The sequence below is a fragment of the Echinops telfairi genome, unplaced genomic scaffold, assembly GCF_000313985.2.
Source record: "Echinops telfairi isolate 266 unplaced genomic scaffold, ASM31398v2 ScPeMD7_7410;HRSCAF=8448, whole genome shotgun sequence".
NCBI lineage: Eukaryota > Metazoa > Chordata > Mammalia > Afrosoricida > Tenrecidae > Echinops > Echinops telfairi.
Genome location: NW_022111310.1, coordinates 15548998 through 15572047, shown reverse-complemented (window position 1 = coordinate 15572047; position 23050 = coordinate 15548998). Strand labels below are relative to the sequence as shown.

The following is a 23050-nucleotide window of genomic DNA, read 5'->3' as shown; positions in this document are numbered from 1 at the left end:
GTCTAAGGCTACTAGCTGATTAAGAACTGTAACCTAAAGTATGTTTGTTTTCACAAAAGATTAATAGTATAATTAAAAAATACCTGGCAGCCAGTTTTTTTCAAAGGCAAATTATTCAGTTCAATGCATATACTTGCAGCTCTGAGGACTGTTGCTCATCATTTAGCAATGTTTATTTTGAATAAGTAATAGTTCAAGCACTATCCCCTAGTAAATTTCAGAAGGAAATGGTCTAAGTTGTATTCAATGACATGAACATAGTCTTCTGGTATGTGCTGAAATCTTATCTCTCAATAGTGTATATAAAGCATGTCACCTTAAACAAGCTTTACAATTTACATTCTTGTTCAGCAGGTTTGAATATGGTTTTCTAGAACAATTTTTTAAAACACAATTCTTAAGAGTCAACCTGGCCGATAAACACATGTGGGATTAATTGAAGGGCAGAGAGATAAATGGCTTGGTGAGCCTCACCGTTCTCTCAGGTCTCCTGTTTTGTGATAGTTGGACCAGGGTGCAGCTGGCTTAGCCAGTTCCCTGCTTCAGCTGGCAGGGCTCACTTCCTGCAAGACATCCCTGAGAAGCCGCAAGCACCTACCCGATGCAGCCCTGGGTGCTGGAGCACCCGTGTGGAGACCCCTGCCAGCGCTGAGATGATTACACGCTCACTGATTCGGCTTTCCTCCTGCAGTCGGCATCACTGCGTGTGTTTTGTGAGATGGAGGAGGGCTTTGTGGATTGGTGTCGGACATATGGGCTAATGTTGGACTTGTGGGCTTGGGCAGCACTGGGTTGGGATGTTTTTTTGATGTGAACTTACCCTTTATATAAAACTCTCTCTTATACCTATGAGTTTCTGTGGATTTCTCTAATGTACCCAGACTAACACAATTCATTTCATGACAACTTATTAAATTTTAAGATTAGTGAGAAGTGTGCTGTAAAAACTTAAGAGCAATGATCTTGCTTACAAGGTCAAAGCACCAGGAAAAAAGATCTGGTAGACTGTGGTCAGATCCCTTTAAGATTCTTCCTTCCCTGGGATTTGCTTGCCAGGATTTTTTTTTCATGAGCTAGTAGCTAAACAGGCCCAGCAATGCCCACAACTTGGGAGGAGGCTGGCCTTGGACAGTATGTGGGTGAAGCTTAGTCCAGCTCCTACTTCGGTGTCAACCAGCAATGCCATTCTTAATTCCTTTCTCTGGATTTGTCTTCCAAAGCCATTGGGGTGTGAGATCTATAAAGCCGAGTTCAGAAAGTTCAAAGTGCTTGGTGCGTCTTTACTAAATGTTAGCATAGACCAGTGGGTCCCAGCTGTAGAACAGAATTGCCCGCAGAGCTCAGGCCCCGCCCCAGTCTAATTAAATCAGAACCAGAGCGCAGGCCCCACCCCAGTCTAATTAAATCAGAACCTGTGGGTAGGACTCAGGCACCTGTTTTTCCTGTCAAGTTTCCCAGGAGATTCCAATGTACAACTCAAGTAGAAAAGTGTTACTTTAAGCCATTAAGTCTATAAACAGACAACAACAACAAAAGTTGTAATTCACACTTAGTAAATTTTCTGATTCGAATGATAGAGCATGTTGGATACTTGATGTAGATCCTGGTGTATAAGCCGAGTCAGCACATTTCTAATGCAGTTTTTGTGGTAAAATTAGGTGCCGTGGCTGATATTCGGGTTGGATGTACTCGAGTATATATATGGTAGATATAAAAGACAGTAAACAAAAATAAATACAATGTTTTCATTGTATTCAAATTTTTATTTTTTTGAACAAAACTCTTAAGACCATGATTTTAAATAATACAACATGATACATCCTGGACACGTTGGTTGGTTGGTTTTTAAAATATAGACAGCTATTACATCTTGACTCCTAGATCAACATTTGTATCATCTATGACCATGTTTTAATCAATCAAATTTTTCTACACAAAGAATCACTCTGTCTGCTGATGTGAAACTTCAGTTTTAGGAAGTACTCCATTAGTACCACATACAGCACACACAGCACAGTCATTTACTGAATGTTTACAAAGCACAAGAAGTCTGTTCAGCCATTTGGTTTTTTACTACATTGCCCATACTGAGATCAACAGAAAGCAAGTTTTCATTTCAGCAGTGCAAAGTATGGCATCAACCAGACTTCATGAAACAAAACAACAATTACATAGTCAGCAAAATTCACCTTGTATTAGCAATGATTCTAAAAAATGAACGTTTAGTGGGTCACAACTAGACTGGCTTTCACTGTGCAACTTTCCTCAGGGAACACTGCTACCCAATCCACCTTACCTACTCCAAGACAGGAGCACGCATTCAAGCCTTTGTTCACGAACAAAATGCCCTTCGAACAAATTCATCATAAGGCAAAACAAGAGAACGAAAAAGGAAAATGGATGAAGCATTTTGGCCCAGAGAAAAGCTTAACTATAATGTGTATACCTTCTTTATACACATTTATAGACATATTGCAATTTAAACATGTGTGTAATCATTAGACAAATGAACTGGCTCAGTGAAGTCAAAGTGTCCATTTTCTATAAATATGTAGTTATTGCTAATATGCTCCACATTAAGCTTTGACACGGAAAGTATTTAACTTAGAATTTGCAGCTGCCATATTGCCGGTGTGAGCCTTGCAAAACAGGTGTCCATAGAGACAACAGGCCACCCAATCCAGGAGCAGCAGCAAAAACACCATCAGCAAAAGAAGGAGGGGGAAGGCTTCTGCACTGTCCCTTACACGGTCGCTTATTTCTCAAACCCAAACAAGCCCAGTTCACCACAAGTTAAGCACAACCTGACAAGCAAGTTTAGCGGGATGGTGGGAAGAGGAAATATAGCATGCATTTACAACCAGTACTGATCTAGTCTACTTTGTCATACAAACTGGAATACAAAAATCCAATCTAAATACAGACTAGACTAACGATAATGGTTTGAAGCAAAAACAAAACCACACACGTACACACAGTAGGCTGAAGTCTGATACTGATTAATTTTAACAGTAAAATTCAATCCTATGCCCTCAATACTCTACTGCAATTTATTTACTGATGGCTAGAATATTTACTTAAAAAAGATATTAAATATCTGTCATGAAATTACATTCTTATTAACAATAAGACACACTGTGTAAGAAAATAGCTCATGTGTGAAACGTGTCTGAAATGCATTTCCCCTCACAACTATCAAAATATTCACTCACACTAAAACAAACAACAAAATTACCCCAGCCCCCTGAAAAAAAAGGTAAGGAAAGATGGGGTCAGCTGGGCGAGGAGCTTCACTAGAGTCAGTACAGCACAGTGACAACAATGGTTCAAGACAGAACCAACCAACGTTGGTCAAAAGAGGCCTTCCATAAAGGGCTACAATTTAAAACCAAACTCAGCCACTTTTGGTTCATTGCAACGAGACTGAAAAATATCTCTCACAGATTCATATAAATACTAGACTTCAGCTATAAACTTTTATTAAGTTTGTTCTCATTTGTTTTTGCAAGGCCCATCTACCTTATGATGATTTAAATTTGCTCTGCAACAACTATACGAGGTAGGCATAGAGCATGAAAAAGTTTCTCAGTTAGTACCTCACTGTGGGCTGTTCACTGAGTAACACCATCCCCTTTCGATACGAAGATGAGTTACCTTCCAGTCTTGCCAGAATCCCAGATCACGGCTGCTGCCGTCCCCGGCAATTCTAAACGCGTGCACTCACATCTAGGAAACTTTTTCTACTGAAGGGTACTGTCATAGTGTTTGTTGCAGAGCGGTCATATATACATGTATTTGTTTATGTTTTTAAAAAAGTAAACAGACAACAACAACAAAACACACCCAGGTTCTTGGAACCAAGTCTCTTGAGTCTATACTTCCACAAAATAAAGTGTACCATTTGGCCAAGATTAGACATGTGGATTTTTGCTTCGTTTTGTTTTCTCACAGATGCAAGTGCCATGCAAAATAAATTAAAGAATAGTTACCAAAACATACAAGTGATAAAACTATTGAAGGTAGATCCTTTAAAAGTATTTATATAAACATAATTTATAATACTTCTTTTTTTATATACAGTCACGGAGCTGTAGTTATACATCTAGGATCTCCTCGGCTGTGCCTCCACAGCGCAATCTGTAGCGACCAGTCCTCCAGCTTATAGTGGGGTCCCACAATGCTGACAAAAAGATGTAGATTGTCATAGACTCACGGATGAACCACGCTACAGCATAATCAAGTTTTGAAAAGCACAGTGCGCCACCCTAGGAATTAAAAAAAAAATTAGTCTACTGACCAACAGACTAGAGATAAGCTAAAACAAAATCTTGGATTTCGCTCTTTCAAGTCTACTGCATAAAGTCAAGTCTGTACGGGGCTCTAGATCATTAAATGCCACCCAATATACCAGTGTTTCTCAAAGTAGGTGATACCGCCCCTGGGTGTGGGGCACTGGAACTATGAGGAAGGATGGAAAAGCAGATGCCTACACTTTATCCTGGATTATGGCATGTAACACAAGAGCCTTTAAACTGCCAGGGCAGCAATGAGTGGTTTTTTTCTCTGAAGAGGGGGCAGCAGGCCAAAGAAGTTTGGGAACCTCTGCTTTATACCATTTAAGAAAATGTGAATTTTGAGTAGAAGTAGCCTTAACAGCTACCCCAAATATTCTTAGTTTGAATACTCTTTGACTTGCACAACACTTTTAGAAGTTATAAAGGCTTTTTATAACCAACTGAACGTTGCAATTCGAGTTGAGTTTTGCACCAACATTCCACTAGAGAAAGTAATGCTTGAACCTGATATTAACCCTCAAGTGAAGATTGGCTTAAATAAATTTTCTCCAACCTTTTCTAAATTAAAACAGTTTAGTTCCACTAAATAACTGCCAACCTTTTCAAGCTTAGCCACATACCTGGACACCCCTGAGTTGAATGTAGTCAAATATAAACCATGCCAGGCAATGACACATGAAAAATACCATAATATCCCATCTGAATACATGGTGGGCTGCCCATCCAATAATTAAACTGGCAACAAAGCATTCTGAAATTGGCTCACAAATTATTGTGGCAGGAAGCATGTTAATTCGCAATTTGGTCCACCTAAAAAAAAATTAATTTCCTTTAGTGAACAGGTTGGTTTCAAGAGTTACCAGGTGTTTTTTAAAAAATGATTCTACCCTGTATGTTCTTTATGTCAAGTCCCTTCTCTTAGAAAAATTTTCTATGACTCCCTTTTCTATTGTCATTTAATACATAAAACCCAAATTCATTTTCATTGTCTATGTTCTGATAAAAAAAGGAACCTTTAAGAAATTAAAGTATAGAAAACACAAGTTAGCATATTACAAAAATTCAACGTTCCAACATCTTTTGGGAATGCTTTCAGGGCTATACATCAACGAAAATGCATTTAGACCGAATATCTTAATACAGAAGATAAACTCCCTCTTCTGGCATTAAGCTAAACAAATAGTTGAACTTTACTGTTTATTACCAAGTTCGACGATGTAATAATCGTGCCCCTCCCTCCTTTCTTTTAGCAACAAACAAAAAGAAGATAGAGAGTTGATATACCTGATCATTCTGGATTGAAACTGAGAAATTGAATAGGAGCCAGAGTTTTGCATTGCAACTTGAGTGGACATTGCAAACCGCCAACCTCTGAAAGTTAAGGTAACATAAAATGAGCTAGGATGATGCGCAAGCTCTGTGAACACGTTAGCTTGCCTTATTGTGTGTCTCTTCATCACTGTGAAGAGCAGCAAATGCTGGCCTTCAGGGTGGACCCAGTCTTTAGGCTTCTTACGCTCCTTACGGCCCACTGTGTTTATGCACGTCTTCGCAACTACCAGGTCCTGAGAGTCACATCCCAAGAGCTGCAAGGAACTACAATCTCCTTACTTTATGGTTTAAGCAACTTAAAATCCAGTCATTCTGGAAGTAGCAAAACCGAAAATGTTCTGTATTTAACAGTCTAATTTCTGATGGGTACTAACTCCAGCCCTGAAGTGAGGGCGGTGTCTGTTTATGCCTGCGACCATTCAACAAGCATGCAAACAGAAACTGGCAGGAGAAATACTATGAAATAATGACTCCACGAAAACTACTTCGAGAAATTTTGAAAACATATTTTAAGTATATTTTTAGCAAATTACCATACAAGGCAGTGATAAAAATAAGTATTTTGTGATAGAATAATGTTACGTCAACCACATGACTCATTAGGTGGCTTTTTAGTGAAGTATCAAAAATATCTAGTGAAAATTTTAAAATTATATATTTAAAATATTGACCTAAGTGGCTTATGTCTATATTGCTATTTTTATTTCTCTTAAAACACATAGAAATTTATAACTTTAGTAAAGAAAATTAAGAGCAGTTAAACGCCCTTTCAATTACTTCAAAGCATATTAATTTGAAGGATGTATAGGAATCAGAAGATAAATGTGCTTCATTAGCATATACCTGAATTAACATAAAATATTCTCTATATTAACCTACTCTGTAGTCACTAGCAAAATATAAAACAGTTCTTACTCCACTGGTTTAACAAATAGGATAAGCCAATAGAAATTAGGCACTGAACGTCTTAGATGTAAGTTAGTCTTACCGGTCAGCTATTGCTTTGGCCATAAAGTAATCTTCAGCAATGTATTGGGCAAATGCTATAAGCCCTCCCGCTTGATCTAATACATCCTTTCTCATTAAACAAGACATTCCTGTCACACACTTGAAACCAGTTACATTGGCAGAGATATAGGATCTTGGATGTGAAGTTCCAAAATATACCTGCCAAAAGAACACATATGTATAAAATTAGAATTTCATGTTAAATGTATGTTGTATATTCTTGTCTGGTTGACCATTCTTAAAATTATTACCATCACAAAGGATATTTACATCTAAGAGGGAAATATACATTCTATTTGAAAATAAGTACAATCTTTCCTAAATAGGGAAGATTCAATCTGATTCTAAAATAAGATAAAAATATCACTCACTATTGACATACATTAAAAATAGCTAATGTATCTTGTTTTAGGCCCCACTGCACTGGTGGTACAACACACACACACACACACACACACACTCTCTCTCTCTCTCTGTCTCTCTCTCGTATAAGCCGACCTGAATATCAGCCGAGGCACCTAATTTTACTACAAAACTGCATGAAAAATGTGCTGGAAAAACGACGGATACAGGAATATATACGGTACTATTTGAGGCCTTGGTATCAGCTCCTTCGCCCACCCCACCCCTCCCTCCCTCCTTCCCACCCTCATGACTCCTTGACAAATTATGTTGTTATTATTGTTTTCATATCTTACACCGACGGCTGTTCTCCCTTCACCCATGTTTCTGTTCTTCATCCCTGTGTGTATGTGTGTGTGGGGGGGGCCTATGTGTCATTGTGATTGGTCCCCCTTCTTCCCCTCCTCCCCCCACTTTCCTCCTCCCCTCCTGGTACTCCTACTCCCATTTCTGTTCCTGAGGGGAACAGATTCTGGCTAGACTGAAGTTTGGGAAATGGAATCAAAGCAAACTGCTCAGAAGCGCACATCTTAGTCCCTTATGCAGTCATGAAGTTAGGTTTCAGGAATAAGGTCGGGCAGAGAACTGAATTTCAAGCCCCCAGGATGTCTTAGTACATGTGCTGCCGAAGCGGGCACCAGGCCGTCTTTACAGACTGCAGTAAAGGTTCTGCTCTCGCTCCAGCCACTGTTAAAGATGACAAACTGACTTCTAAAAACTCAGCTTAAGCTAAACAGCATTCCAGGAGATGCTTACTACTGACAGCTATTTCTAAAAGAAATGTACGATGTAATAAGGAAACTACAGCTAATGTTAAAGCAGCAACCAAATATACTAGAGGCAGGATTACTTTTCACTTTTACTGAACAGAACTAAGACTGATGTTTGTTTGTTCGTTTTTTACAGGGAAGCAAACATAATGTAAGAGCTCATGGTCCAAATTGCCCAGAGCCAGTACCTTTACTCTGCCACTCCCCTCCAATCACGAGATTGCAATTCAAAAGATTAGAATTGAAAATTACAAAAAAACAAGTTTATAGATACAAAGCTAAGTCAAAAAGTTTTGCTACGAGAGCTTGGAAACCTTACTAAACTAAATAAAGATATCAAAATGTGAAACTATTTTTTGACATATCTTTTATGAGGACGATACTCTTTGAAGGCAATGTTTCCATTTCTTTAACCCCTCCCTGAAAAATCATTTGCTCAGTTTACACCACATCAAAATGTCAGCTTTGGCACCCTTGGGGAAGTCTAATCATGTTCCTTTGCAAAGTCCTTTGTGTCTGAGGAACAAGAAGTCCGAAGGGACAAGGTCAAGGTCAGGGCTAAAGTGGAAAGCTATAGTGTACCACTGAAATCCATTCTTGTAGGACAACCCTTCCTGCTCTCGAAGAACAGGCGAGCACAGAGCCCTGACAGCACGTCTTGAAACTTTGACTAGGTACCCGAGATCACCCTGTGCCCTTCAAAAAAAGCTAAACCTTACCCTCTTGCGGACGGATCTCCTTAAACAGTCTCTTTTTGAGCTAGCCTCTTTGTCTGGGCGTTAAGTGGCCTAGCGGAGCCCCTGAAAAGCCACTGTTTGGATTGGACTTTTAAAAAATCTATCCCCCCACCCCCACCCCCCCACCCCCATGCCCATATTGAAGCCTCTCTGCATTACTTAGAGAAGGTGGATACAGACCCAGAGGCTTGTTTAAACATACTTTGTTTGGAATAAACCCAGGCATGGAACCCTGATAGCAATCACTTTTTACTTACCCTTGCATATAAAGATGAAAACAACGTATCCTTCCCTTAAACAGTAAGACCAGGTTTCTCCCCCTAACTGTTCAACAATCATGTTTATGTCAACTAAGGGACACAGCATGATAGACTATCAAACTGCCACAGGAAAATTGCCCTTATCAAAATTATTCATGATATTGGGGAAAAAGTGAACAAGATTTAAAATTTGTTTTTAGAACATTGTCTATCTCAACTATGCGTTTAACACAAAAACTTCCTCTAAATGGTAAGGTTCTGGGTTTGTTTGCTTCTGATTTTTTCCCATCATCTACATCTCCCTACATACAGGTTCTTATTTCTCTTCTATGCTGACAGGAAACACTTGTCTCTCAGCTGTAATTATTAGAAAACCAAATGAGCCCTTTTCAGATTGGATCTTTAAAAGACCGATATGTAACTACTCTAGAACTGAACTCAACAGTGTCCAGTCAGGACCATTAAAAAAATCTGTGCTCGTCTGGCAATAAGATCATCGGGCATTTCCGTAGCACATTCAATCATTGCCAGTGTGCCGTCAGATCAGCAGTGAGTGATTTCTATGGGTCTAAGAATTTCCTCCCTATGAAAGCACCTATGTTCAAGTGAAAGAGTCTAGCCAATAGTACATTCCCAAGGAAATTTTGTGTATTTCCAAGAAAATGCAGTTAGCTTTAGGTAGCTAATTCCAACTCCTATATACTTAAAATATTCTCAAACTTTTGGCGATTAGGGATTTTTTTTAAACATATCACTTAGGAACACCATACTTACCTGTTCTAACGTGGCAGCAAATCCCTGTCTGTCTGCTACATAAGGCAGCCCATGAACCAAGCCTACTTTCTCTGTCATTTGATTAACCATGTCAGTAAGTGTGTCGGGAATTACTACAAAACAAAAGAGAGAGAGAGAGAGAGAAAATGCGGGGATGAGAAGGCAGGAGAAACAAATTTTAGTTAAAAATGCCCACTAGTGTGATGTATTTTGTGAGTTGCTTTTATATTCCTTTTAACATTTGAATTAAAGAAACAAAAAAAATCTTAATCACCTTTCTGAGAACAGCTGATCAGAATGGAATGAGATTTCAATTGATAAAAGTTTGTACAGGAAAAACAAATATAACAGTAAATAATTAAATTCTACAAATGTGAAGAATGAGCATAACCTAACCGTGAGTTGACAGATTTCTAATGGTCCTAATTAATTAATAGGACGGCTACGCGTTCATTAATTTTTAAATTCCACTTTAAATGAATACAAAAACATCAGTGTCCCATCTTCAGATAGCCAACATTTCACTATCACTTTACAGGACTCTTCCATTGCCTTTTAATTCCATTTCCCCCAAAATTTCTTGAAGCCAAGATATAAAATCAAGTGTACATGGATCTCAAAGACTTAAATCCTATTTTAGTGTAGTGGTTTCCACCTGGGGTAATTTTACATCCCTTGGGGATATTTTATAATGTCTGGAGACAATTTTGGTTATCACTTGGATAGAGTGAAGGGTGAGGGGAGCTACTAGCATAGACGAGTAGCAGACAAGAATTTTGCAAGACTATCGCACAGTGTGTAGGGCAGGCCCTACAACAACGTACTATCCAAGTCAAAAGAACAAGGGGGCTTAGGCTGGGAAATCTAATTCTAAGGTTAAGATCGAGGCAATCACACTAGAAGAGAGGTTTACTGAACGTTTACATTAACATTAGCACATATTAATATACATTCATATAGATATAAAAACCCCTAATGCTAATAATGACTACATTCCTTGAAGTAAAAAGCCACATTTTATATATATATATATAAAAGCCAAGTATATTTTAATAAAGGTATATATCCTGGTAAAATATGCACCTCTTGGTTTCCATCTACTTTTGTGAGAGCCACATATACATTACAATACGAGGTAAGAAGCACACAGGTAAGTGACAAGCTACACATGTGAGAGCTCGGCGACTGTAACAGAACACAACTTTAAAAAGTGGTTGGAATTTTCTTTGTAAAATGAAAACGGTTTTTAAACATAATATTCTAGGTTAGGATTAAAATGGAAATCTTATTATAACTCAGTATATTAACATGAAATAATGCTGAGCTCAGTTGCTTTATTAAGCAAACAAAAAAAACTGATAAACATGTTCAGATATTTTTGGTGTTTTATCAAGAACAATTTTATTTATTTATAAAATAAATAAGAAAAACCTCACCTCTTATTCCACTATCACAAATCCATATAAGATCATACTTTGCAACTTCATATCCTGGCATTAAATTATTAATTTTAGGATTAATGCCAACTTTTTTGCCACCTAGAAGTGTAGAGGTATAGAAATGAAAGATGATACCGCATTAGAGATACATTCTATTACACAGACACAGGTCAGGAAAAAGTGAAACACACAGCTATATATTTTAATACAAATAACACACTTTCCATTATTTGTTATATTCCCTATTATCTATTAATTTTTTTTCACAAGAACATTATATTACTTACCTTTGAATGAGTAGAGAGTAAATATGAATCAATATTTAATGCCAAACACACTTCTTCAAGTATTCAGGAAAAGTGTAGATACTTGGAAAAAAAGTTTCTTGTAATAGAAGAAAAGTGAATTCCATCACTACCTCTTAGTTATAGTCAGTAAGACCATAGAAAATGCCACCCGATGAATACCAGAGAAACAAAACTACCAGACTCTGAAGTCTCACTGATGATATAACGTGATTGTAGGGCTTTGGGGGTTTTTTTGTCTTGCTTTCATGTTAGTAAGCTCAGACATTGGAGTGGGGGTGGAACGTCACTTTTCTAACGAGTTTCCTCAAGAAGATGTAAATAGCTTTCACTATACCAACAATACTAAAACTAACACGCTAGCAACATCAGTAGGTGGCTGGCACCTTAATCTATAGTTACTGTAGTGAAGATTACTACTACTGAATACTACTACAGCTAAATGCATTGTTGAACGATTGGTTACTTACCTATAAATAATCGAGCGTCCACATTAGGATATTTTCCAAGAAGCTTTTTACATACATCAATGGCTGGATCATCATGATCTTGCACACAAAGGAGGATTTCATACTAGTCAAAGAACATATTTCTAGCTATTAGTCTATTTAAAAAAAAGCAGTTATCAATGACCATTTACTGATTAAAAAGCAATTGTGCTCACAAGGTTTAAAAGTTAAGAGCATATTCATAGTGGGTGCAAACACTCATGATAACAACTGCTGGTTTAACTCAGAGCAGTTTTCCGAAACAGGGCCCTGGCATACAAGCGGAAAGAATAAAGGAAGAAATTGGCAGAACCCACAGGTGAAATCCTGCCAGTCCAACACAGGCATGGCCTAGAAATTCAACTGGATCTCCAACTTCTCCATTGATGAAGATCTACTAAACGCTCACAGGAGGCCTCGCGATGTAAGTAACACAGAGAGCACACAAACTAAACACAGCCTCTGCTGTCTAGAAGTGTTGTATTTGAACTTAATAGTACTCAATAAGGGTGCTATAAATGATATGATCGGATGCCTTTAGGCTCACTGAAAGGGCTTTCCTAAGCTCTTTACGTGAAAAGGACAATGAGACCAGATTTTTGTTGGTGCATAATACTTTTTAAAAGTAAAATAGTATTTAATTTGATTCAGAAGGGACCATCCTGAAAAGTATGCTTAACTATGTAACAACAAAAGCATGCAGGATTTTACTCAGCCAAAGCAGTGCCCTTGCTCTTTGATAGCAAGGTAAGAAAGTTATTGCTTAGCATTTGACTGTGTTAAAATTATCACAGGACATTTACAACAAATAGAGACTAATGAGTTTCACTCTGTTTTCTGTTTTTGAAGTATTTTCCTTCACATACAAATATACTAGTATACTACTTTGTAGCCTATATATTCCAAGTATTAACTTTTTCCAGAAATGTGTTAAGTTCATGCTGACTCAAAGACAACTTTCCTACCAAACCCACCTTCTACAACCAGTTAAGCATTTTGTAAGTACTGGAGGGAGATTTACTCCTAATATAAATGAAGGCAAGTTAAAAAGCATTGCTATAAAATCACAGAAATCTTTATTAAACAAAAGAGTCAAAAAATGAAACTCTTCCTTCTGCACACACCCTCCATCTAAGTCTATACGCTTCTGAGTGCAGTGTCTCCATCTCTTTCAACCTTCCCCAAAGACTTGTTTGGTGCATGGTTTACACTGCGTCCGAGGAGTAAAGTAACTTTTATTTTCTCAAATGTTTTTGTTTTAAAATGGTCATTGAGTTTGGGAAACGAAAATCCCACAGGGGCAAGACCAGGGTGGCAGGGGAGATACAATTCTCATAGGAGCAGGCCAGGCTACTCTCAGAGATACTGGTCCCTCACTGCAACCTCCCTGAACTTTTTACACCGAGATCCCAACTTCAGCGGCTATTCCATCAACTGTCTTCTTCCACCAGTTTCTGAACTTCAGACCCAGTGTCTTCATTCCTTGAGGTTAACAGCTTATCATTGAGATCTTCCCAACCCTCCTAAAACACTCGATCTAAAAACTGTTGTTTTACATGAGGTAGCATTCCCGTAAGTTTGTTGCAAAGCTTCAACGATTTGAGAAAATGCCTACTGAGTTGTGTTAAAAGTTTAAAATTAGCCTGACCTCAAAGTCCCCCGTGCCGTGACACAAAGCCATCTTTTATTCAAGGTGCCCCAGCGAGATTAAGGCACATGCACTATTAGAAGAAGGTGTCTGCAGCCATCCACTGACGGTGGAGATATTTCAGAACACATTTTGTTTGCAATAAAACATGCATGTATAAACAAGAGGCCTACTAGCAATATTTTTAAAGTTATTTTCATATCATCTCAGCAAAATTTGGCAATAGAGAGCAATTTATGGTTGAACACAAAAGATACAGAGCTAAGTAAGCTCAAAGAAGAAGGTTTAGGAAATAAGATTTTTTTCAAAGTGAAAATAGGTTTTCTCAATAATTAAGGACACAGGAAAAAACAAAACGTAGTCTGCTTATACTTTCTAGTCCCTGATATTATTATGTATGATAGCCAACAACTGCCACTCCCTCCGGAAACCAAATTCACCGCCATCAAGTTGATGCCAACTCAAAGGGACGCTGCAGGACAAAACAGAACTGCCCTGTGAGTTTCTGAGATGGGAAAACTTTACCAGAGCAGAAAACATTAAATCCAAGCCGACAGCCATCGTGTTTTAGAGACCAGAGGAAATGTGGCAATGAACGGGGCACCTACCACACCCCCGGAACTTCCTAAAGACGGGGCTCTGAGTCAGGTAAAGCATAACTCATTTTTTTTCAGTGTTATTCACCATCTTGACTCTCAAAATAATGTTTGGTGGAATCAGGGAAAGGCAGCGAACTTAAAGTGAAGACGGAAAAAGTGAAGTATTTGACTTTCAAAGAGTAAAAATAACAAGGAGCTCTCTCACCGTAATAAAATATGCTCAGCCAGGCTTGTTCTAGAGCTGTGGTTTCCAACCTGTGGGTTGTGACCCCTTTTGGGGGGTCAAGTGACCTTTCACAGGGGTCGCCTGATTCATAACAGTAGTAAAATGACAGTGATGAAGTAGCAACGAAAACCATGTTATGGTGGGGGGGTCACCACCACATGAGGAGCTGTCTGGAAGGGTTGTGGCCTGAGGAAGGTTGAGAACCGCTGCTCCCGTCTTGTCCACACAGCACAGTTCCCTGCATGCTGTGATAATTTATGCGGTTTGATGGAATATAGTAAAAGGCAATATTTATAAGCAATGTAACCCCTTAAATATAATGAAAGAGCTAAGCCTACCCTTTTATAGTGCTAGAAATATATCCAACGTGAAGAAAGAGGCTGTGCTGGGTCCTATGGAAATTCTTTTGAGGAAGATGTGGTGTTAAGAAAGGAAGGTAAAGTTTACCTTTATTCAAATGCAAAGTTTTTATTTGTATTGATTAAACCTTTTAAACTTAATTTCAAATTAAAACCAAATACCTTCTGATTAGAATGCCAATGAAAATTCTCAATATCTAAAATATGGCCAGAACCCTTAGCTTCTGTTTAAATTGGAGGTAGCACCTGGCTCTCACCTGTTTCATTGACTGTATTAGATTTTAACCAGGATTTTTATTTTGACTATGACAACCATTGTTGTGCCTTCGTAGTTTGATCAACTATTTTCTAGGAATTCCGGTACCAGAATGCAGTGAATTACTTAATGTGGCCCTTTTAGATACAGCCTTTGTAACTTCCATCAAATTACTAGGTAGGGTTATGCAAATGTGGGAGTAGGCCCTGGCAAACAGGTAAATGGAAGCCTAACAGGGGCATTAGTCCCGGCTTTGCTATCTAGTTAGGCTTAAACAGAGCCATTTGAGAGGCAAAAAGGGTAGGGGGTGGGGGGAAAATCTCATGACCACTGAGGTAGTTTATTGTGCCAAACAGGCCGATAAACACATGTGGGGTTAATAGAAGGGTGGAGGGATAAATGGCTTGGTGAGCCTCGCCTTTCGAGTTCTCAGGTCTCTCGCTTTGTGATGGTCGGACCAGGGTGGCAGCTGCCTTGGCCAGTTCCCTGCTTCAGCTGGCCATGCTCATTTCCTGCAAGACATCCCTGAGGAGAAGCCACATGGACCTACCCGGATGCAGCCCTGGGTGCTGGAGCAGCCGTGTGGAGATCCCTGCCAGCGCTGAGATGCTTATACATTCACTGACTCGGTTTTCCTCCTGCAGTTGGTGTCATTGCGTGTGTTTTGAGATGGAGGAGGACTTTGTGGAATCATGTTGGACATCTGGGTTAATGTTGGACTTGTGGGCTTGGGCAGCACTGGGTTGGGATGTTTTCTTGATGTGCACTTACCCTTTATATAAAACTCTCTTATATATATAAATATGAGTTTCTGTGGATTTGTTTCTCTAAAGTACCCAGACTAAGACAACCAAGAATGCCGGGCCAGTAGTACAGTGTCCTTTGGACCTGAGATCCCTGTGGTGAACTTCCCCAATCCAGGAGACAGAGCGCGCGAGGGCACCAAAGGTAGCAAGGGCGGGTAAGAAGCAGAGACAGCCGACCGAAGACCATGAGCCAGCGATGGACTTCCCAGGCCACAGTGAGAAGCTGAGTGTTAGGATGCCTGCTAGTCGGGTAGGCTGGTTCTTGGGGGGAGACGTTGGACAGTGTAACTTATGACAAAACAATAATGATTTGTGAATTATGGAGGGTTCATAAGGGAGAGGGGAGCGGGGAGGGAAGGGGAAAATGGGCAGCTGATATTAGGGGCTAGAGTAGAAGGCAAATGTTTTGACAGTGATGAAGGCAGCGAATGTACATATGTGCTTGACACAATGGATGGATGTATGGATTGTGATAAGCATTGTACGAGCCCCCAATTAAAAACAACAACAAAAAACTTCACCTAGTAGGGCAGCTCGACGTGCTGTCCCAGATGCAGAATTGAGCACCTTCAGGCCAAGACTTACTGGTGGTTTGAGTGTCTTTGATCATCTCTCAGCAGAGTGAACAGAGCTTTGTAACACTTGCCCAGCAGGGCAGAGGTCCAGAGGTAAGGGATTAAGGTTTGTACCCGAGGGCACTGCTTAGACGAGCCTACCCTAAAATGAAAATAAACTTTCAAAAAAAAAAAAAAAAGACTTCCAGATGAGATATTAAAAATCTTTTTAAATAACAGATACTCATGTCCCCAAAGTTAGGAGTTGCAACAGGGGTTTCATATCTGAGTGTTTTCTGTTTTGTCAATGGCACTACCCAAAAAAGACAAGGGCAAAACGAAAGTAAGTAAGAGCATGGAACCCAGTCACCATTAGAAGCATGGTGTGTACAGTGTCCTTCCTACTATTGGGGTGTATTTTTTGTCCTAACACAATGGGGCCCTGGTGGTGTAGTGGGTCACATGTTCGGCTGCTAAGCCAGTAGTTCAAAACCACCAGCCACTCTCTGGGAGAAAGATGAGGTTTTGGAAACCCAATTTTACTCAGTTCTATAGGATCACTACAAATTGAAATTGACTCCGTGGCAATGAGTTTTAGAGTTTTTTTGCGGTCTAACAAAATACAAGGTAAAGAGTCCCCCAAGAAGGAAAAATAGCTGAGAAGATGAGGCAATACAGGAAACGAATAAGGCATATAAACAGAGACTCAAAGATAACATAACAAAGCATGCAGAAACTTAAGGACATCTTTTTTTCTTCTCACAAGAAATGTACTAGCACTCTTTTAAAACGCCCTTCAAAGCATGTGTCAAATAGGCAATTGATACTCTAGTTTCAAGGAAACTAGAAGTTCTTCATGGAGAGTACAAAATGAGCTTATAGCTATATAGATTAAATAAACATTATGAACAATGCAATCAGGTTTTAAAAGAGAAGTAAAAAAGTTCAAAGTCAAGTCTGCAAGTACTGTCTTGCCACTCCTATAGCCTACTCTTGACTCAAAAACCAGATCGCCGAGGAAATTCACATTCGTGCCAGCTCCCTGCTCTCCATTCCAAACCACGAACCCTGCCTTCTCCTTCACCGCCTCCTTAGCATTGTTCCCAGCTTCCTCTCACCAAACAGGGTCTCTGGACCAAAGTACCAGGTACTTGTTAACAACGTCTGACTTCCAGGTTTACTCAGAGATTTCTATTTTAGACACAGAAATGGTTCGTAAAGAAATTTACACTTCTTCCTCACCATTTCCAACTACTAAAATCTAAGTATCAGAATGAATTTTTAAAATGTTCACCTTATATATCAAAAACTCTTCTTTAGTGGTTTACGGGAGACGGGGTGGGGTGGGGTAGAAACCAGTATGGTCCAACCCATTCCTGATAAGTACAACACTATACTTACTTTGGGATAATCCAACTCAAAGAACGTCTCCAAGTTGTTGATCAGGTTAGGGTCCACCCCTTTCAGTGGCTTCAGGAGAGACACACCTGGGAGCTTGCTGTCGGGCTGTTTGTCGGTTGCCTTCTTGTTGAGGTGTAATCGCCTAAAAGCAGACACACAATTAATTTTAGGGCACATTTGCCACATTAGTGTCAACTCTAAGTAAACCATTTACGAGGGCATTCATAAAGACTAGACATATTCTTAAGAATTGACACCTTTGTAAAGGAGTTCTACAGACGAAGAGATGTAGAACTAGGTTAAGTTTACAGCTTAGGAAACCCAAGACTAAGCGAAACGAACACACTAATCATGGCCCGAATTTAAGGTTGTTGTTTATTGCTCTGCTCCCAAACATAAAACTATGCTGGGCCCAGAATAAGCATTTAATAAATACAAAGCCCACGCATCGCCCTTCTCAAACTACCATTTAAATGGCAAAGGACACTGTAATGGGGGAAGTTACCCTAGCTGCACCAGGAAAATACAGAGGGACAAGCATACATTTTTGAGGAATTTCTTTAACAGTCTAGATGTGCATGTTTGCACAGGAGAAAAAAAATGCAGAACTCCCAACAATCACAATCTCTGAATGTTGGGGGGAGAATAGAGGAAGCTGAAGGTAAGAGAAATGAAAACTCAATGGAAAGGAAAATGTCTATGATGAACACCTGGAACAACACCAGTTTGCAGCGAATGTGACCAAGGTTCCCACTTCAAGGTCCATCAAGGGAGGCTAGGCCAGCTGGGGAATGGAGTGTGTCTTGGGAGATGTCAGGCTATCGTAACGGAGGGAAGACAGGCCATTTAGCCGAGGGTGATGTTGCTGAAGGGAGTCTCCAAAGGCTTCCTTCCTATTTCTCACAAGCAAATCTGCAAGCACTCAATAGTACAAGGCCATGTATAAGATATTCCAAGACATATTCTCTCAAGTTTTAATATCTCAAAAGCAATGGTAGCTCACAATGCTGACAGCCAGAAGACAGTCCTGACTGTGAAAACCAACCAACAAGACCTTCTGGAAAATCAAGCAAATACCAACATTAATGCAGCTTTGAGTCGATGAGAGATTATTACTCAATGAAAGGCTTTTGGAAATGAACTGGTACCATCAGCCATCGGAGCTGGTCACAGACTTACTCCCAGTGAGAGTGCGCTGTAGAAAGCCCTAAAGTCTCCTAGGTAGGGCCACACAAATATCTTGACAGACAGAAAAAGTGATTGTCTACATCGGCACACAAATATTCCCTTTTAATGAAAAGAAATTCCAGGAACAGCCTGTTTCCTGATCAAGTAACAGCAAATGCCATTAAAGAAAGGAGACCACTGCAGAGCACTGCTACCCAGCGTGGGCGGGGCCTGGCTCACGAGCTGCTTCACTAGCAAACCAGTATCGCCATGCCATGTAAGCAGGTGACCAGTAAGTTATTCTTATTGCAGTTTACCATAGCATCAGTCCACATCAGATTGGAAAAATTTAAAGAATCCTTACTACACTTCAGTTGAAAAACGTTCATCTACCAAGTTCGTTTAGAAGACTACAAAGAGGCAAAACCAAGATCCAGAAACCGTAAACCACAAAAATAATTACTACTTCATTTCTCACAAATTAGTAAATTGTCTAGAACAGCGGTTCTCCACCTGTGGGTCGCGACCCCATTGGGGGTTGAAGGACCCTTTTCACAGGGGTCGCCCGATTCATCACAGTAGCAAAATGACAGTGATGAAGTAACAACAAAAATAATTTTATGATTGAGGGGCCACCACAACATGAGGAACTGTATGAAAGGGTCCCAGCATGAGGAGGGTTGAGAACCACTGGTCTAGAGAAACCCACCCAGTGTAGAACATCCAGACTGCAATAGAGGAGAGGGAATATCGTGGCATTTTTAATTACAGATTTAATATACCGAGCTTCTAATAATTCACACGGCTTGAATCAAATCACAAAATATACAAAGGTTGCCTCCTCCTGTTGCCCATCACTTAATCCTAATCACTGCCTCCCCTGCATTACTGGTGTTTCTTATTCTTCCAGAGATGACTTTTAAATGCACATATACAACTGGCCCTTGGTATCTGGGATTCCTCATGCATAGATTCAACCAACTGCAGTTTGAAGACATTGGGGGCGGGGCTGGGGGAGCAACTACAGGGTCAGAGCAATTCTTCAAAGGCTAAAAGGGAATGTCAAGTACAACTTACATAATATTGACTTGTATTATTATCAGTCATCTAGAGATGATTCAAGGTACATGGTTATATGTGAATACTAATGCCTTTTCTACCATTTAATATACGGAGTGTATTCATATGTGGATTTTGGTAGACTGAAAGCAATCTCCCGTGAATACTGAGGGGCAACTATAAAATGTGTGCGTGTACACACACACACACTCCCCTCCTTTTTCAAGGTGCACTAAACCATGTTCTTAAATACATGCCTGAGATGATAGGAAAATAAGAGAAACCTCTCCAAAGTCCGAAATAAAGAGAAACTTCTAAGCATGTGAACACTGAACTAGATATTTACCTGAGGGTCATCCATGGGCCCCCTGGTAACTTAGAAATGGGAATAGTCTGATATCCAAGACTGGTAAGAAACCTGCCTATGGGAACCTCATGTAAATCTAGAACTCCTGTAGGGGTAATGGTGTGGTAGAGAAATGCCAAATCCACAGGAGGATGAGGAGGTGGACTGATTCAGAGATTCAGTCTTAGGTGCAGACAAGTCTTTCCGACAGCATCTAGCCACGCCCAAGGTCCAGAATGCACACTATCTGCACTGCCTGAGCAACGCCAAGAGAAGGAACAGGAGAAACCATCACGTATGACCAAGACATATGAAAAGAACCCAACAAGTATCGAGGGATGAAAACTGTGATCACTGATAGTTTAAGAAATCCATAGAGAAAACACTAGACTGCAGACTAATAGGGAACTCAAGGATGGAATGCTAGGTTTGAAAAAATTACCCACAATGCAGCAGACAGAGCATGAGAACCAAAGACAGAAATAAGGAAAGTTTAAGAGAATGAACAATAGAAAGAGTGGATGAGGGGGACTTCAAAAAGTTCAAGGAAATTTTCATTACCTTTGAATTCTACCTTTCCGGGAACTTTTCAAAGCCTCTACATCCGGAATTTGCCTGCCACACACAAATAAGGCTGGTGGATACAGGCCATGCCCAGTGTGGTGTTCACCAACCTTCAGCTATACTTTTCAAAATGTGATCAACAGCCTATTTGCCTTGTGCCTCAGGAGACATTGAATGATGAAGTCCTCCAAGCGGACAGGTTTTATGGGTGGCTCTGAGCTATCCTATGAGGGCTGCAGATTTTAAGCTACTCGTGTAGTAGGTTATAGGTTGGGCTGCTAACAGCTAGGTCAGCAGTCAAATCCACCAGAGGCTCAGTGGGCGAAGATGAGGCTTTCTACTCCTGTAAAAACGTACAGACTCAAAAAACCCTAGGGAGCAACTCTGCCCCATCGGGTCACTATGAATCACAACTGACTCAATGAAAGTAGGTTTGTGTCTTGTTTTTTCGATATCGGAGTCAGGGTTTCTGTCTTACACACACTGTATGAATTTGAGCTCATCACACAAACACATGACACATTGCTCCTCCCAGGTGTCCATTCTACCTTCAGTTGGGAGAGGACGCGCTTTCTGCTAGAGTTCTGGGTACCAGCAGTTTCTTAGTCTCACACTCAATACTAGACATTCAGTTGCACCTTCTTGTCTTGCAGTTGGTTTATAGCCTTGATCTTTTTTATTTGGGGGAGGAGGGTACAGAATTTTTTATTGGCACATAGCATATCAAAAGTCACATATAAATATACAACTCAAGACTTCTTCAAAGCTACACATCCATGCAACCAGTACCAAGATCATAGGTTTCCACACTTACTTGGCCTTTTTCAGAAAAAAAAAAAAAAAAAAAATTACTCAGCACTCCCTGATAATAAAGAAATTTTTATACTATAGCCCACATTCCAGGATAAAGCATAGGCATCTGCTTCTACAAGACCCACTGCATCGTTCCACTGCCCCCCAGGGAGTGGTTATCAACCACTTTGGGGAACACTCAGCTAGATCTGGAGACAGAGTATGACCAGAACCCCAGAAGCCATAGCACGCTCCTTTCTAATCACTACCTCCCCACAGAGGTGTCCACTGTCTTCCAACACCATGGACTAGATTTACCTGTCTTACAATTTTACGTAAACGGAATCCCATAAAATGTGTTCTTTTGTAATGCGCTTCTTTTGCTTAGCATTATATTTGTGAGATCTATCTATTTTTTTACATTTGGTTGTAGTTTATTCTTTCTCATTCCTGGTATCAAACACAATTTATTTATCAACTTTGGGTTTGTTTTTCCCTAGCTTTTAGTCATTACACATAGCATGTGGCCTTGACGCTGTCCTTACGGAGATTTAAAAGAAAAAAATCCCCCAGCCACTCTTCCTCCTCCCCATCCCAGTCTTGGACTTCTACTTCTGGACAAGATGGACAAACAGGGATTGAATTTACCCTAAACTGCTACAACAAAAGATCAGCCAAAATATTGGGGGAAATGGTTTCCAAGACATCAGCTATCAAGTAAAGGGAAACTGGCGATGCCTGGGGCCTGGGGGTGGAGAGGGCCCGAGAGGGAAGGCGGACAATGATCCCAGCTGACTGAGGGAGGGTCCAGGCCATGGACCAGGGCAGGAAACCCAGGAGAACCTGGGAGACACATCTGAATTGAAGAGAAGAATCTAGGAATGTAAAAATGTCTAGCACATAACAAAATCAAATTCTGAATTTCCAGCACTCACTCAAAATTTACTAGACATGCAGGCCAGGAAAACAGGACCAGCAATGATGATAAAAATCAGTAAACAAACAATCCAGAACTGTGAGTGGGGTTAGACTTTGCAGACGAGTTCAACCCCCTGCTTTGCCTCACCTCCTCTCTCCTAGAACCCAGAGCGTTTCTGCTCTGATATCCAAGCTCTATGTGTGCGTGCAATCGACATCTCCCTGTGGAACCCTGGTGTTGTAGTGGGTCACACATTGAGCTGCTAACCACAAGACCAGCAGTTCAAATTCACTAGCTGCTCTGTGGGAGAAAGATGAGGCTTTCTACACCCATAAACGATTCCAGTCTTGAAAGTCTCCCAGGGCAGTTCTACTGTGTCTTACAGGGTGGCTATGTGCTGGACTTGACTGACGGCAGAGATTGGTGAGATTTTCTGGAGGGTGGGAGAGGGAGTGTCCATGTATATACGGTAACTTCTAAATAGGCTTCCGTAAATGCAGTGTCATATAGGCTATAATGAAAGTGTGTGTGTGTGTGTGTGTGT

At 40.1% G+C, this 23050-nt stretch overlaps 1 protein-coding gene across 1 annotated transcript; it reads right to left on the bottom strand.

The window, feature by feature from the left end:
• Positions 1 to 1735: 1735 nt before the first annotated feature.
• On the bottom strand, positions 1736 to 20242 carry UGCG (UDP-glucose ceramide glucosyltransferase). Its single transcript, XM_013006806.2, has 9 exons — positions 20232 to 20242; positions 17660 to 17801; positions 11793 to 11895; positions 11015 to 11116; positions 9579 to 9691; positions 6616 to 6794; positions 5580 to 5666; positions 4916 to 5105; positions 1736 to 4265 (listed from the first exon to the last, which is right to left on the bottom strand). The coding sequence occupies exons 1-9, from the start codon at positions 20240 to 20242 to the stop codon at positions 4095 to 4097; spliced, it is 1098 nt and encodes a 365-aa protein (XP_012862260.1). The 3' UTR covers positions 1736 to 4094.
• Positions 20243 to 23050: the final 2808 nt, after the last annotated feature.